Source organism: Coturnix japonica, unplaced genomic scaffold (genome assembly GCF_054131305.1).
Source record: "Coturnix japonica strain WE unplaced genomic scaffold, WE-NBRP24 Scf094, whole genome shotgun sequence".
In the NCBI taxonomy this organism is placed as follows: Eukaryota; Metazoa; Chordata; class Aves; order Galliformes; family Phasianidae; genus Coturnix; species Coturnix japonica.
This window is the reverse complement of record NW_028188997.1, coordinates 140,816-158,917: the sequence shown is the minus strand read 5'-3', so window position 1 is coordinate 158,917 and position 18,102 is coordinate 140,816. Positions and strand designations below refer to the sequence as shown.

Genomic DNA, 18,102 nt, shown 5'->3' with positions numbered 1-18,102 from the left:
ATCCACCCCATAAGACCCCATAAGACCCCATATAACCCCATACGCCTCCCTTATCCCCCCATATCCCCCTATATAACCGTATAACCACCTCATATGACCCCATATCCCCCCCATATGCCCCCATATACACCCCGTATGACCCCATATCCACCCCATATCCCCCCCATAAGACCCTATAGGACCCCATAAGACCCTATAAGACCCTATAGAACCCCATATCCACCCCATAGAACCCCATATCCACCCCATAGAACCACATATCCACCCCATAGAACCCCATAGAACCCCATATCCCCCCATAACCACCCCATATAACCCTATATGACCCCATAAGACCCTATATGACCCCATAAGACCCCATATCCCCCCTATATAACCCCATAGAACCCCATATCCCCCCCATTCCCCCTTATACCCCCCATATCCCCCATAGAACCCCATACCCACCCCATATCCCCCCATAACCACCCCATATAACCCTATAGGACCCCATATAACCCTATAACCACCCCATAAGACCCTATAGGCCCCATATCTCCCCATATAACCCCATATCCACCCCATAGAACCCCATATCTCCTCCTTATTCCCTCATATCCCCCATAAGACCCCATTAGACCTTATAGGACCCCATATAACCCTATAAAACCCCATAACCCTATAAAACCCCATATAACCCCATATACCCCTGACGTCCAGGCGGCACTCGGTGGTGGCCTCCCCCATCTCGTTGACGGCCCTACAGCCGTAGGTTCCCCCATAGCCCCCATAGAACCCCATAGAACCCCATATCCCCCCATAGAACCCCATAACCACCCCATATAACCCCATATAACCCCATACCCACCCTATATCCCCCCATATCTCCCCCTTACTCCCCCATATCCCCCCATAACCACCCCATAAGACCCTATATGACCCCATAAGACCCCATATAACCCCATATAACCCTATAGGACCCCATAAGACCCCATAAGACCCTATAAGACCCCATAAGACCCTATAAGACCCCATAAGACCCCATATCCCCCCATACCCCCTATACAACCCCATAACCACCTCATATGACCCCATATCCACCCATATTGACCCCTTAAGACCCTATAGGACCCCATAAGACCCTATATCCACCCCATATAACCTTATAGGACCCAATAAGACCCCATAAGTGCCTATAATACCCCATAGAACCCCATAGGGACCCCATATAACCCCATAACCCCTATACAACCCCATAACCACCTCATATGACCCCATATCCACCCATATCTACCCCATAAGACCCTATAGGACCCCATAAGACCCTATATCCACCCCATAGAACCCTATAGGACCCCATAAGACCCCATAAGACCCCATGAGACCCTATAAGACCCCATAAGACCCCATATCCCCCCATACCCCCTATACAACCCCATAACCACCTCATATGACCCCATATCCACCCATATCTACCCCATAAGACCCCATAGGACCCCGTAGGACCCTATAAGATCCCATATCCCCCTATAGGATCCCATATAACCCTATAGGATCCCATACAGACCCCTGACGTCCAGGCGGCACTCGGTGGTGGCCTCCCCCATCTCGTTGACGGCCCTACAGCCGTAGGTTCCCCCATATAACCCCATATAACCCCATACCCACCCCATATCCCCCCATATAACCCTATAACCACCCCATATAACCCCATAGAACCCCATAAGACCCCATAAGATCCCATATAACCCTATAACGACCCTATAAAACCCCATATACCCCTGACGTCCAGGCGGCACTCGGTGGTGGCCTCCCCCATCTCATTGACGGCCCTACAGCCGTAGGTTCCCCCATATAACCCTATAGGATCCCATATCCCCCTATAGGACCCCATAAGACCCTATAGGATCCCATATCTCCCCATAGAACCCTATAAGACCCCATATAACCCCATATACCCCTGACGTCCAGGCGGCACTCGGTGGTGGCCTCCCCCATCTCGTTGACGGCCCTACAGCCGTAGGTTCCCCCATATAACCCCATATAACCCTATAAAACCCCATAACCCTATAATGACCCCATATAACCCTATATCCCCCCATAGCCCCCCAATATCCCCCCATATAACCCCATATCCCCCTATAGAACCCCAATATCCACCTCATATCCTCCCATAGAACCCCATATAACCCTATAACCACCCCATATGACCCCATACCCACCCCATATCCACCCCATATGATCTCCTACCCTCCCCATACCTCATCTAACCCCATCTATCCCCATTTAACCCCATAACCCCCATACCCCATATCTCCCATATCACCCCATATCCACCCTATAACCTCGACCCTATATCCACCCTATAACCCCATATAAGCCCATAACACCCCAGATCCCCCTCTACCCATCCCATATAACCCTGTACCCCCCATATCTCCCCCATATAACCCCATACCAATCCCATAACCCTATTACCACCCCATAACCCCATATCTGACCCTATAAAACCCCATATTTCCCCTATAAGACCCCATATACCCCTGACGTCCAGGCGGCACTCGGTGGTGGCCTCCCCCATCTCGTTGACGGCCCTACAGCCGTAGGTTCCCCCATATAACCCCATATCCCCCCTATACCCCCCCATATCCCCCCATAACCACCCCATAACCCTATAACCACCCCATATAACCCTATAAAACCCCATATTTCCCCCATATAACCCCATATACCCCTGACGTCCAGGCGGCACTCGGTGGTGGCCTCCCCCATCTCGTTGACGGCCCTACAGCCGTAGGTTCCCCCGTCGAAGGGTCCCGGCCGTCGGATCAATAGGGTCAGGACCCCCATCCCAACACGGCTCAGGAATTTGGGGTCCGTCCCGATCTCAACGCGGTTCTTCAGCCACGTCACCTTGGGCTATAGGGGATATAGGGGAATATATAGGGGATCCCATAGGGAACACATAGGGAACCCATAGGGACCCCATAGAGACCCCATAGATCATTGAGATCCCATATGGACCCCATAGAGACCCATAGGGAAACATAGGGACCCCATAGAGAGCCATTGAGACCCCATAGAGATCCCATAGGGAATATAGAGAGACCCCATAGACCATAGAGACCCCACAGAGACCCATAGGGACCCATAGGGACCCAATAGACCATAGAGACCCCACAGAGACCCCATAGAGACCCCATAGACCATAGAGACCCCATAGAGACCCATAGGGACCCAATAGACCATTGAGAACCCACAGAGACCCCATAGACCATAGAGACCCCATAGAGACCCCATAGAGACCCCATAGACCATAGAGACCCCATAGAGACCCCATAGAGAGCCATAGAGACCCATAGGGACCCCATAGACCATAGAGACCCTATAGAGACCCCATAAACCATAGAGACCCCATAGAGACCCCATAGAACATAAAGACCCCATAGAGACCCCATAGACCATAGAGACCCCATAGAGACCCATAGGGACCCATAGGGACCCATAGAGACCCCATAGAGATACATAGAGACCCCACAGAGACCCCATAGAGACCCATAGGGACCCCATAGAAGATCCACGTCACCTTGGGCTATAGGGGATATAGGGGACCTTATATATGGGATCCCATAGGGAATATATAGGGACCCCATAGAGAGCCATTGAGACCCATAGAGACCCCATAGGGACCCATAGGGACCCCATAGAGAGCCATTGAAACCCCATAGGGACCCCATAGACCATAGAGACCCCATAGAGACCCATAGGGACCCATAGAGACCCCATAGAGACCCATAGGGACCTATAGAGACCCATAGGGACCCATAGAGACCCCATAGAGACCCTATAGAGACCCCATAGACCATAGAGACCCCATAGAGACCCCATAGAGACCCATAGGGACCCATAGAGACCCATAGATACCGATAGGGACCCATAGAGACCCATAGGGACCCATAGTGACCCCATAGAGACCCATAGGGACCCCATAGAACATAGAGACCCCACAGAGACCCCATAGAGACCCATAGGGACCCCATAGAGACCCATAGGGACCCATAGAGACCCATAGAGACCCCATAGACCATTGAGACCCCATAGAGACCCCATAGAGACCCTTTGGGACCCCATAGAATAACCACGTCACCTTGGGCTATAGGGGATATAGGGGAATTTATGGGATCCCCATAGGGAATATATAGGGACCCCATAGAGACCCCATAGAGATTCATAGAGACCCATAGAGACCCAATAGAGACCCCATAGACCATAGAGACCCCAATAGAGACCCATAGAGACCCATAGAGACCCATAGGGACCTATAGGGTCCCCATAGAAGAACCACGTCACCTTGGGCTTATAGGGGATATAGGGGAATTTATAGGGGATCCCATAGAGACCCATAGAGACCCCATAGAGACCCATAGAGACCCCATAGAGAATACATAGGGACCCCATAGACCATAGAGACCTCATATGGACCCCATAGAGACCCATAGAGACCCCATAGAGAGCCATAGAGACCCCATAAGGACCCATAGACCATAAAGACCCCATAGAGATCCCATAGGGAAACATAGGGAGCCCATAGAGACCCCATAGAGACCCATAGAGACCCATAGGGACCCCATAGAGACACATAGAACCCCATAGAGACCCATAAAACATAGGGAACACATATGGACCCCATAGAGACCCCATAGAGACCCATAGGGACACATAGGGAATACATAGAGACCCCATAGACCATAGAGACCCCATAGACCATAGAGACCCCATAGAGACCCCATAGACCATAGAGACCCCATAGAGACCCCATAGAGACCCATAGGGACCCATAGAGACCCCATAGGGACCCCATAGGGACCCCATAGCGGCCCCATACCTTGGGGTGACCCCGTACGGCGCAGTTTAGGGCCACGGTGTACCCCGCCACCACGCTCCGATCCACCAATGGGGTGAGGAACTGTGGGGCCGCGCGAAGATCCTGCTCCTTATAGGGCACCGTCTTTAGGGTCAGCCCTATAGGGGATGGAAACGACCCCATAACTGACCCCATAACCCCATAACCGACCCCATAACCCCATAACTGACCCTATAACCCCATAACTGACCCCATAACCCCATAACCGACCCCATAACCCCATAACTGACCCTATAACCCCATAACTGACCCCATAACCCCATAACTGACCCTATAACCCCATAACTGACCCTATAACCCCATAACCGACCCTATAACCCCATAACTGACCCTATAACCCCATAACTGACCCTATAACCCCATAACTGACCCTATAACCCCATAACTGACCCCATAACCCCATAACCGACCCCATAACCCCATAACTGACCCTATAACCCCATAACTGACCCCATAACCCCATAACCGACCCCATAACCCCATAACTGACCCCATAACCCCATAACCGACCCCATAACCCCATAACTGACCCTATAACCCCATAACTGACCCCATAACCCCATAACCGACCCTATAACCCCATAACTGACCCTATAACCCCATAACTGACCCCATAACCCCATAACCGACCCTATAACCCCATAACCGACCCTATAACCCCATAACTGACCCCATAACCCCATAACTGACCCTATAACCCCATAACTGACCGCATAACCCCATAACCGACCCCATAACCCCATAACCGACCCCATAACCCCATAAACGACCCTATAACCCCATAACTGACCCTATAACCCCATAACCGACCCTATAACGCCATAACCGACCCTATAACCCCATATCCGACCCCATAACCCCATAACTGACCCTATAACCCCATAACTGACCCCATACCCGACCCTATAACCCCATAACCGACCCTATAACGCCATAACCGACCCTATAACCCCATATCCGACCCCATAACCCCATAACTGACCCCATAACCCCATAACTGACCCCATACCCGACCCTATAACCCCATAACCGACCCTATAACCCCATAACCGACCCTATAACCGACCCTATAACCCCATAACCGACCCTATAACCCCATAACTGACCCCATAACCCCATAACTGACCCTATAACCCCATAACTGACCCTATAACCCCATAACTGACCCCATAACTGACCCTATAACCCCATAACTGACCCCATAACCCCATAACTGACCCTATAACCGACCCTATAACCCCATAACTGACCCTATAACCCCATAACTGACCCTATAACCCCATATCCGACCCTATAACCCCATAACTGACCCTATAACCCCATAACTGACCCCATAACCCCATAACCGACCCTATAACCCCATAACTGACCCTATAACCCCATAACTGACCCCATAACCCCATAACTGACCCTATAACCCCATAACTGACCCCATAACCCCATAACCGACCCTATAACCCCATAACTGACCCTATAACCCCATAACTGACCCCATAACCCCATAACTGACCCTATAACCCCATAACTGACCCCATAACCCCATAACCGACCCTATAACCCCATAACCGACCCTATAACCCCATAACTGACCCCATAACCGACCCTATAACCCCATAACTGACCCTATAACCCCATAACCGACCCTATAACCCCATAACTGACCCCATAACCCCATAACTGACCCTATAACCCCATAACTGACCCTATAACCCCATAACCGACCCCATAACCCCATAACTGACCCCATAACCCTATAACCAACCCCATAACCCCATAACTGACCCCATAACCGACCCCATAACCCCATAACTGACCCCATACCCGACCCCATAACCCCATAACCCCATAACCGACCCCATACCCGACCCCATAACCCCATAACCCCATAACTGACCCTATAACCCCATAACTGACCCTATAACCCCATAACCGACCCTATAACCCCATAACTGACCCTATAACCCCATAACTGACCCCATACCCGACCCCATAACCCCATAACCCCATAACTGACCCCATACCCGACCCCATAACCCCATAACCCCATAGGATCCCATACCCTCCTTAGCGATGGATGCAGTATTACGGGATACTCCGGGTTCTAGACTCAGCCCGCACACGTTCTCGCTGTACACACGGAACCGACCCTATAACCCCATAACTGACCCTATAACCCCATAACTGACCCTATAACCCCATAACTGACCCTATAACCCCATAACCGACCTTATAGCCCCATAACTGACCCTATAACCCCATAACTGACCCTATAACCCCATAACTGACCCTATAACCCCATAACCGACCCTATAACCCCATAACTGACCCTATAACCCCATAACCGACCCTATAACCCCATAACTGACCCTATAACCCCATAACTGACCCTATAACCCCATAACCGACCCTATAACCCCATAACCGACCCTATAACCCCATAACCGACCCTATAACCCCATAACCGACCCCATAACCCCATAACTGACCCCATAACCGACCCCATATCTGACCCCATAACCCCATAACTGACCCCATAACCAACCCTATAACCCCATAACTGACCCCATAACCCCATAACCAACCCCATAACCCCATAACCGACCCTATAACCCCATAACTGACCCTATAACCCCATAACCGACCCTATAACCCCATAACTGACCCTATAACCCCATATCTGACCCTATAACCCCATAACTGACCCCATAACCCCATAACTGACCCTATAACCCCATAACCGACCCTATAACCCCATAACCAACCCCATAACCCCATAACTGACCCCATAACCCCATAACTGACCCCATAACCGACCCTATAACCCCATAACCGACCCTATAACCCCATAACTGACCCTATAACCCCATAACTGACCCCATAACCGACCCTATAACCCCATAACCGACCCTATAACCCCATAACTGACCCTATAACCCCATAACTGACCCTATAACCCCATAACCGACCCTATAACCCCATAACTGACCCTATAACCCCATAACAGACCCTATAACCCCATAACTGACCCCATAACCCCATAACTGACCCCATAACCCCATACCCGACCCTATAACCCCATAACCGACCCCATAACCCCATAACCGACCCCATAACCCCATACCCGACCCCATAACCCCATAACCGACCCTATAACCCCATAACAGACCCGATAACCCCATACCCGACCCCATTACCCCATAACTGACCCCATAACCAACCCTATAACCCCATACCCGACCCTATAACCCCATAACTGACCCTATAACCCCATAACTGACCCTATAACCCCATAACCGACCCTATAACCCCATAACCGACCCTATAACCCCATAACTGACCCCATAACCCCATAACTGACCCTATAACCCCATAACTGACCCTATAACCCCATAACCGACCCTATAACCCCATAACTGACCCCATAACCCCATAACCGACCCCATAACCCCATAACCCCATAACTGACCCCATACCCGACCCCATAACCCCATAACCCCATAGGATCCCATACCCTCCTTAGCGATGGATGCAGTATTACGGGATACTCCGGGTTCTAGACTCAGCCCGCACACGTTCTCGCTGTACACACGGAACCGACCCTATAACCCCATAACTGACCCTATAACCCCATAACTGACCCTATAACCCCATAACTGACCCCATAACCGACCCTATAACCCCATAACCGACCCTATAACCCCATAACTGACCCTATAACCCCATAACTGACCCCATACCCGACCCCATAACCCCATAACCCCATAAGTGACCCCATACCCGACCCCATAACCCCATAACCCCATAGGATCCCATACCCTCCTTAGCGATGGATGCAGTATTACGGGATACTCCGGGTTCTAGACTCAGCCCGCACACGTTCTCGCTGTACACCCGGAACCGACCCTATAACCCCATAACTGACCCTATAACCTCATAACTGACCCTATAACCCCATAACTGACCCTATAACCCCATAACCGACCCCATAACCCCATAACCGACCCCATAACCCCATAACCGACCCTATAACCCCATAACTGACCCCATAAACCCATAACTGACCCTATAACCCCATAACCGACCCCATAACCCCATAACTGACCCCATAACCCCATAACTGACCCTATAACCGACCCTATAACCCCATAACCGACCCCATAACCCCATAACTGACCCTATAACCCCATAACTGACCCTATAACCCCATAACTGACCCCATAACCCCATAACCGACCCTATAACCCCATAACCGACCCTATAACCCCATAACTGACCCTATAACCCCATAACCGACCCTATAACCCCATAACTGACCCTATAACCCCATAACCGACCCTATAACCCCATAACTGACCCCATAACCCCATAACCGACCCCATAACCGACCCCATAACCCCATAACTGACCCCACAACCGACCCCATAACCCTATAACCCCATAACTGACCCCATACCCGACCCCATAACCCCATAACCCCATAACTGACCCCATACCCGACCCCATAACCCCATAACCCCATAGGATCCCATACCCTCCTTAGCGATGGATGCAGTATTACGGGATACTCCGGGTTCTAGACTCAGCCCGCACACGTTCTCGCTGTACACCCGGAACCGACCCTATAACCCCATAACTGACCCTATAACCCCATAACCGACCCTATAACCCCATAACTGACCCCATAACCCCATAACTGACCCTATAACCCCATAACTGACCCTATAACCCCATAACCGACCCCATAACACCATAACCGACCCTATAACCCCATAACCGACCCTATAACCCCATAACTGACCCCATAACCCTATTACCGACCCTATAACCCCATAACCGACCCTATAACCCCATAACTGACCCCATAACCCCATAACTGACCCTATAACCCCATAACTGACCCTATAACCCCATAACCGACCCTATAACCCCATAACCGACCCCATAACCCCATAACTGACCCTATAACCCCATAAGTGACCCCATAACCCCATAACTGACCCTATAACCCCATAACTGACCCTATAACCCCATAACCGACCCTATAACCCCATATCCAACCCTATAACCCCATAACCGACCCTATAACCCCATAACCGACCCCATACCCGACCCCATAACCCCATAACCCCATAACTGACCCCATACCCGACCCCATAACCCCATAACCCCATAACTGACCCCATACCCGACCCCATAACCCCATAACCCCATAGGATCCCATACCCTCCTTAGCGATGGATGCAGTATTACGGGATACTCCGGGTTCTAGACTCAGCCCGCACACGTTCTCGCTGTACACCCGGAACCGACCCTATAACCCCATAACTGACCCTATAACCCCATAACCGACCCTATAACCCCATAACTGACCCCATAACCCCATAACTGACCCTATAACCCCATAACTGACCCTATAACCCCATAACCGACCCCATAACACCATAACCGACCCTATAACCCCATAACCGACCCTATAACCCCATAACTGACCCTATAACCCCATAACTGACCCTATAACCCCATAACTGACCCCATAACCCCATAACTGACCCTATAACCCCATAACCGACCCTATAACCCCATAACTGACCCTATAACCGCTTAACCGACCCTATAACCCCATAAATGACCCCATAACCCCATAACCGACCCTATAACCCCATAACTGACCCCATAACCCCATAACTGACCCTATAACCCCATAACTGACCCTATAACCCAATAACTCACCCCATAACTGACCCCATAACCGACCCTATAACCCCATAACTGACCCTATAACCCCATAACCGACCCTATAACCCCATACCTGACCCCATAACCCCATACCTGACCCCATAACCGACCCCATAACCCCATAACCGACCCTATAACCCCATAACCGACCCTATAACCCCATAACTGACCCTATAACCCCATAACCGACCCCATAACCCCATAACTGACCCTATAACCCCATAACTGACCCTATAACCCCATAACTGACCCCATAACCCCATAACTGGCCCCATAACCCCATAACCGACCCCATAACCCCATAACTGACCCTATAACCCCATAACTGACCCTATAACCCCATAACTGACCCCATAACCCCATAACTGACCCTATAACCCCATAACCGACCCTATAACCCCATAACTGACCCTATAACCGCTTAACCGACCCTATAACCCCATAACTGACCCCATAACCCCATAACCGACCCTATAACCCCATAACTGACCCCATAACCCCATAACTGACCCTATAACCCCATAACTGACCCTATAACCCCATAACTGACCCTATAACCCAATAACTCACCCCATAACTGACCCCATAACCGACCCTATAACCCCATAACTGACCCTATAACCCCATAACCGACCCTATAACCCCATACCTGACCCCATAACCCCATACCTGACCCCATAACCGACCCCATAACCCCATAACCGACCCTATAACCCCATAACCGACCCTATAACCCCATAACTGACCCTATAACCCCATAACCGACCCCATAACTCCATAACTGACCCTATAACCCCATAACCGACCCCATAACTGACCCTATAACCCCATAACTGACCCTATAACCCCATAACTGACCCCATAACCCCATAACCGACCCCATAACCCCATAACTGACCCCATAACCCCATAACCGACCCTATAACCCAATAACTGACCCTATAACCCCATAACTGACCCCATAACTGACCCTATAACCCCATAACTGACCCCATAACCCCATAACCGACCCTATAACCCCATAACTGACCCTATAACCCCATAACTGACCCTATAACCCCATAACCGACCCCATAACCCCATAACCGACCCTATAACCCCATAACCGACCCTATAACCCCATAACTGACCCTATAACCCCATAACCGACCCCATAACCCCATAACCGACCCCATACCCGACCCCATAACCCCATAACCCCATAACTGACCCCATAACCACATAACTGACCCTATAACCCCATAACTGACCCCATAACCCCATAACTGACCCTATAACCCCATAACTGACCCTATAACCCCATAACCGACCCTATAACCCCATAACTGACCCTATAACCACATAACTGACCCTATAACCCCATAACCGACCCTATAACCCCATAACTGACCCTATAACCCCATAACTGACCCCATAACCACATAACTGACCCTATAACCCCATAACTGACCCCATAACCCCATAACTGACCCTATAACCCCATAACTGACCCTATAACCCCATAACTGACCCTATAACCCCATAACTGACCCTATAACACCATAACTGACCCTATAACCCCATAAGTGACCCCATAACTGACCCCATAACCCCATAACCCCATAACTGACCCCATAACTGACCCTATAACCCCATAACCGACCCCATAACCCCATAACCCCATAACTGACCCCATACCCGACCCCATAACCCCATAACTGACCCTATAACCCCATAACTGACCCTATAACCCCATAACCAACCCTATAACCCCATAACCCCATAACCGACCCCATACCCGACCCCATAACCCCATAACCCCATAACTGACCCCATACCCGACCCCATAACCCCATAACCCCATAGGATCCCATACCCGACCCCATAACCCCATAACCCCATAACTGACCCCATACCCGACCCCATAACCCCATAACCCCATAAGTGACCCCATACCCAACCCCATAACCCCATAACTGACCCCATACCCAACCCCATAACCCCATAACTGACCCCATACGCGACCCCATAACCCCATAACCCCATAACTGACCCCATACCCGACCCCATAACCCCATAACTGACCCCATAACCCCATAACTGACCCTATAACCCCATAACTGACCCCATACCCGACCCCATAACCCCATAACCCCATAACTGACCCCATACCCGACCCCATAACCCCATAACCCCATAGGATCCCATACCCTCCTTAGCGATGGATGCAGTATTACGGGATACTCCGGGTTCTAGACTCAGCCCGCACACGTTCTCGCTGTACACACGGAACCGACCCTATAACCCCATAACTGACCCTATAACCCCATAACTGACCCTATAACCGACCCTATAACCCCATAACCGACCCCATAACCCCATAACTGACCCTATAACCCCATAACTGACCCCATTCCCGACCCCATAACCCCATAACCCCATAACTGACCCCATTCCCGACCCCATAACCCCATAACCCCATAACTGACCCCATACCCGACCCCATAACCCCATAACCCCATAACTGACCCCATACCCGACCCCATAACCCCATAACCCCATAACTGACCCCATACCCGACCCCATAACCCCATAACCCCATAGGATCCCATACCCGACCCCATAACCCCATAACCCCATAACTGACCCCATAACCCCATAACCGACCCTATAACCCCATAACTGACCCCATACCCGACCCCATAACCCCATAACCCCATAGGATCCCATACCCTCCTTAGCGATGGATGCAGTATTACGGGATACTCCGGGTTCTAGACTCAGCCCGCACATGTTCTCGCTGTACACCCGGAACCGACCCTATAACCCCATAACTGACCCTATAACCCCATAACCGACCCTATAACCCCATAACTGACCCCATAACCCCATAACTGACCCTATAACCCCATAACTGACCCTATAACCCCATACCCGTCCCCATAACCCCATAACTGACCCCATACCCGACCCCATAACCCCATAACCCCATAACTGACCCCATACCCGACCCCATAACCCCATAACCCCATAACTGACCCCATACCCGACCCCATAACCCCATAACCCCATAACTGACCCCATACCCGACCCCATAACCCCATAACCCCATAGGATCCCATACCCTCCTTAGCGATGGATGCAGTATTACGGGATACTCCGGGTTCTAGACTCAGCCCGCACACGTTCTCGCTGTACACACGGAACCGACCCTATAACCCCATAACTGACCCTATAACCCCATAACCGACCCTATAACCCCATAACTGACCCTATATCCCCATAACTGACCCTATAACCCCATAACTGACCCCATAACCCCATAACTGACCCTATAACCCCATAACTGACCCTATAACCCCATAACTGACCCCATAACCCCATAACTGACCCTATAACCCCATAACCGACCCTATAACCCCATACCCGTCCCCATAACCCCATAACTGACCCCATACCCGACCCCATAACCCCATAACCCCATAACTGACCCCATACCCGACCCCATAACCCCATAACCCCATAACTGACCCCATACCCGACCCCATAACCCCATAACCCCATAACTGACCCCATACCCGACCCCATAACCCCATAACCCCATAAGTGACCCCATAACCGACCCCATAACCCCATAACCCCATAGGATCCCATACCCTCCTTAGCGATGGATGCAGTATTACGGGATACTCCGGGTTCTAGACTCAGCCCGCACACGTTCTCGCTGTACACACGGAACCGACCCTATAACCCCATAACTGACCCTATAACCTCATAACTGACCCTATAACCCCATAACTGACCCCATACCCGACCCCATAACCCCATAACCCCATAACTGACCCCATACCCGACCCCATAACCCCATAACCCCATAGGATCCCATACCCTCCTTAGCGATGGATGCAGTATTACGGGATACTCCGGGTTCTAGACTCAGCCCGCACACGTTCTCGCTGTACACCCGGAACCGATACTCGTTCCCCATCACCAGCTCCGACACCGTGCAACGTGTGGGGCGGCTGTGCTCTAGAACTGTGAACCACTCCTATAGGGGAATGTATAGGGTCAGTTATGGGGTTATGGGGTTATAGGGTCAGCTATGGGGTTATAGGGTCGGTTATGGGGTTATAGGGTCGGTTATTGGATATGTTATGGGGCTATAGGGTTATGGGGTTATATAGGCACTTATGGGGTCAGTTATGGGGTTATAGGGTCAGGTATAGGGTCAGTTATTGGGTCAGTTATGGGGTTATGGGGTTATAGGGTCGGTTATGGGGTTATAGGGTCAGGTATAGGGTCAGTTATGGGGTTATGGGTTTATAGGGTCGGTTATAGGGTCGGTTATGGGGTTATAGGGTCAGTTATGGGGTCAGTTATGGGGTTATAGGGTTATAGGTTCGGTTATGGGTCAGTTATGGGGTTATGGGGTTATGGGGTTATATAGGCACTTATGGGGTCAGTTATGGGGTTATAGGGTCAGTTATGGGGTCATGCAACGTGTGGGGCGGCTGTGCTCTAGAACAGTGAACCACTCCTATGGGGTGAGATATAGGGTCATATATAGGGTTATAGGGTCAGTTATGGGGTTATGGGGTTATAGGGTCGGTTATTGGGTATGTTATGGGGCTATAGGGTTATGGGGTTATAAAGGCACTTATGGGGTCAGTTATGGGGTTATAGGGTCAGTTATGGGGTTATGGGGTTGGTTATGGGGTCAGTTATGGGGTTATGGGGTTATATAGGCACTTATGGGGTCAGTTATGGGGTTATGGGGTTATAGGGTCGGTTATGGGGTCAGTTATGGGGTTATGGGGTTATAGGGTCGGTTATGGGGTTATAGGGTCGGTTATGGGGTCAGTTATGGGGTTATGGGGTCGGTTATGGGGTTATAGGGTCAGTTATGGGGTCAGTTATGGGGTTATGGGGTCGGTTATGGGGTTATAGGGTCGGTTATGGGGTCAGTTATGGGGTTATGGGGTCGGTTATGGGGTTATAGGGTCGGTTATGGGGTCAGTTATGGGGTTATAGGGTCAGTTATGGGGTTATAGGGTCAGTTATGGGGTCAGTTATGGCGTTATAGGGTTATAGGATTGGTTATGGGGTCGGTTATGGGGTCAGTTATGGGGTTATGGGGTTATGGGGTCGGTTATGGGGTTATAGGGTTATATAGGCACTTATGGGGTTAATTATGGGGTTATAGGGTCAGTTACGGGGTTATGGGGTTGGTTATGGGGTTATAGGGTCAGTTATGGGGTCAGTTATGGGGTTATGGGGTTATAGGGTCGATTATTGGGTATGTTATGGGGCTATAGGGTTATAGGGTCGGTTATGGGGTTATAGGGTCGGTTATGGGGTTATAGGGTCGGTTATGGGGTTATAGGGTCAGTTATGGGGTTATAGGGTCAGTTATGGCGTTATAGGGTCAGTTATGGGGTTATAGGGTCAGTTATGGGGTTATAGGGTCAGTTATGGGGTTATAGGGTCGGTTATGGGGTTATAGGGTCAGTTATGGGGTTATAGGGTCGGTTATGGGGTTATAGGGTCAGTTATAGGGTCGGTTATGGGGTTATGGGGTTATATAGGCACTTATGGGGTCCATTATGGGGTTATAGGGTCTGTTATGGGGTTATAGGGTCAGTTATGGGGTTATAGGGTCGGTTATGGGGTTATAGGGTCGGTTATGGGGTTATAGGGTCAGTTATGGGGTTATAGGGTCAGTTATGGGGTTATAGGGTCGGTTATGGGGTTATGGGGTCAGTTATGGGGTTATAGGGTCGGTTATGGGGTCAGTTATGGGGTTATAGGGTCGGTTATGGGGTTATAGGGTCAGTTATGGGGTTATAGGGTTATGGGGTCGGTTATGGGGTTATGGGGTCAGTTATGGGGTTATGGGGTCGGTTATGGGGTTATAGGGTCGGTTATGGGGTTATGGGGTTGGTTATGGGGTTATGGGGTTATAGGGTCGGTTATGGGGTCATGCAATGTGTGGGGTGGCTGTGCTCTAGGACAGTGAACCACTCCTATAGGGGAATGTATAGGGTCAGTTATAGGGTTATGGGGTTATGGGGTCGGTTATGGGGTCAGTTATGGGGTTATAGGGTCGGTTATGGGGTTATAGGGTCAGTTATGGGGTTATAGGGTCTGTTATGGGGTCAGTTATGGGGTTATAGTGTTATAGGGTCGGTTATAGGGTCGGTTATGGGGTTATAGGGTTATGGGGTTATATAGGCACTTATGGGGTCAGTTATGGGGTTATAGTGTTATAGGGTCGGTTATAGGGTCGGTTATGGGGTTATAGGGTTATGGGGTTATATAGGCACTTATGGGGTCAGTTATGGGGTTATAGGGTTGGTTATGGGGTTATAGGGTCGGTCATAGGGTCGGTTATGGGGTCAGTTATGGGGTTATGGGGTTATAGGGTTGGTTATGGGGTTATAGGGTCAGTTATGGGGTTATAGGGTCAGTTATGGGGTTATGGGGTCGGTTATGGGGTTATAGGGTCAGTTATGGGGTTATGGGGTTATATAGGCACTTATGGGGTCAGTTATGGGGTTATGGGGTTATAGGGTCAGTTATGGGGTCGGTTATGGGGCTATAGGGTTATAGGGTCGGTTATGGGGTCGGTTATGGGGTTATGGGGTCAGTTATGGGGTTATAGGGTCGGTTATGGGGTTATAGGGTCGGTTATGGGATCAGTTATGGGTTTATAGGGTCAGTTATGGGGTTATAGGGTCGGTTATGGGGTTATAGGGTCAGTTATGGGGTCAGTTATGGGGTTATGGGGTCATAGGGTCGGTTATAGGGTCAGTTATGGGGTTATGGGTTTATAGGGTCGGTTATAGGGTCGGTTATGGGGTTATGGGGTCATAGGGTCAGTTATAGGGTCGGTTATAGGGTTATAGGGTCGGTTATGGGGTTATAGGGTCGGTTATGGGTTATAGGGTCGGTTATGGGGTGATGGGGTCGGTTATGGGGTTATAGGGTCGGTTATGGGGTTATAGGGTTGGTTATGGGGTCAGTTATGGGGTTATGGGGTTATAGGTTCGGTTATGGGGTCAGTTATGGGGTTATGGGGTTATAGGGTCAGTTATGGGGTTATAGGGTCAGTTATGGGGTTATAGGGTCAGGTATAGGGTCGGTTATGGGGTTATAGGGTCAGGTATGGGGTCAGTTATGGGGTTATGGGGTTATAGGGTCGGTTATGGGGTCGGTTATGGGGTTATAGGGTCGGTTATAGGGTTATAGGGTCGGTTATGGGGTCAGTTATGGGGTTATAGGGTCAGTTATGGGGTTATAGGGTCAGTTATGGGGTCAGTTATGGGGTTATAGGGTCAGTTATGGGGTTATGGGGTCGGTTATGGGGTTATAGGGTCAGTTATGGGGTTATAGGGTCAGTTATGGGGTTATAGGGTTATGGGGTTATGGGGTTATGGGGTCGGTTATGGGGTTATGGGGTCAGTTATGGAGTTATGGGGTCAGTT

General features: G+C 50.4%; 1 protein-coding gene across 1 annotated transcript in view; it reads right to left on the bottom strand.

Moving 5' to 3' along the window:
* LOC107307900 (myosin-binding protein C, fast-type) overlaps positions 1 to 18,102 on the bottom strand; it is a 162,738-nt gene that overhangs the window by 12,222 nt on the left and 132,414 nt on the right. Inside the window, exons 26-28 of the mRNA XM_085534668.1 lie at positions 14,507 to 14,666; positions 4,865 to 5,001; positions 2,712 to 2,898 (exon numbers count right to left, since the gene is read on the bottom strand). Of these exons, the coding sequence (XP_085390794.1) occupies positions 2,712 to 2,898; positions 4,865 to 5,001; positions 14,507 to 14,666 (484 nt within the window). The remainder of the gene's footprint in view (positions 1 to 2,711; positions 2,899 to 4,864; positions 5,002 to 14,506; positions 14,667 to 18,102) is intronic.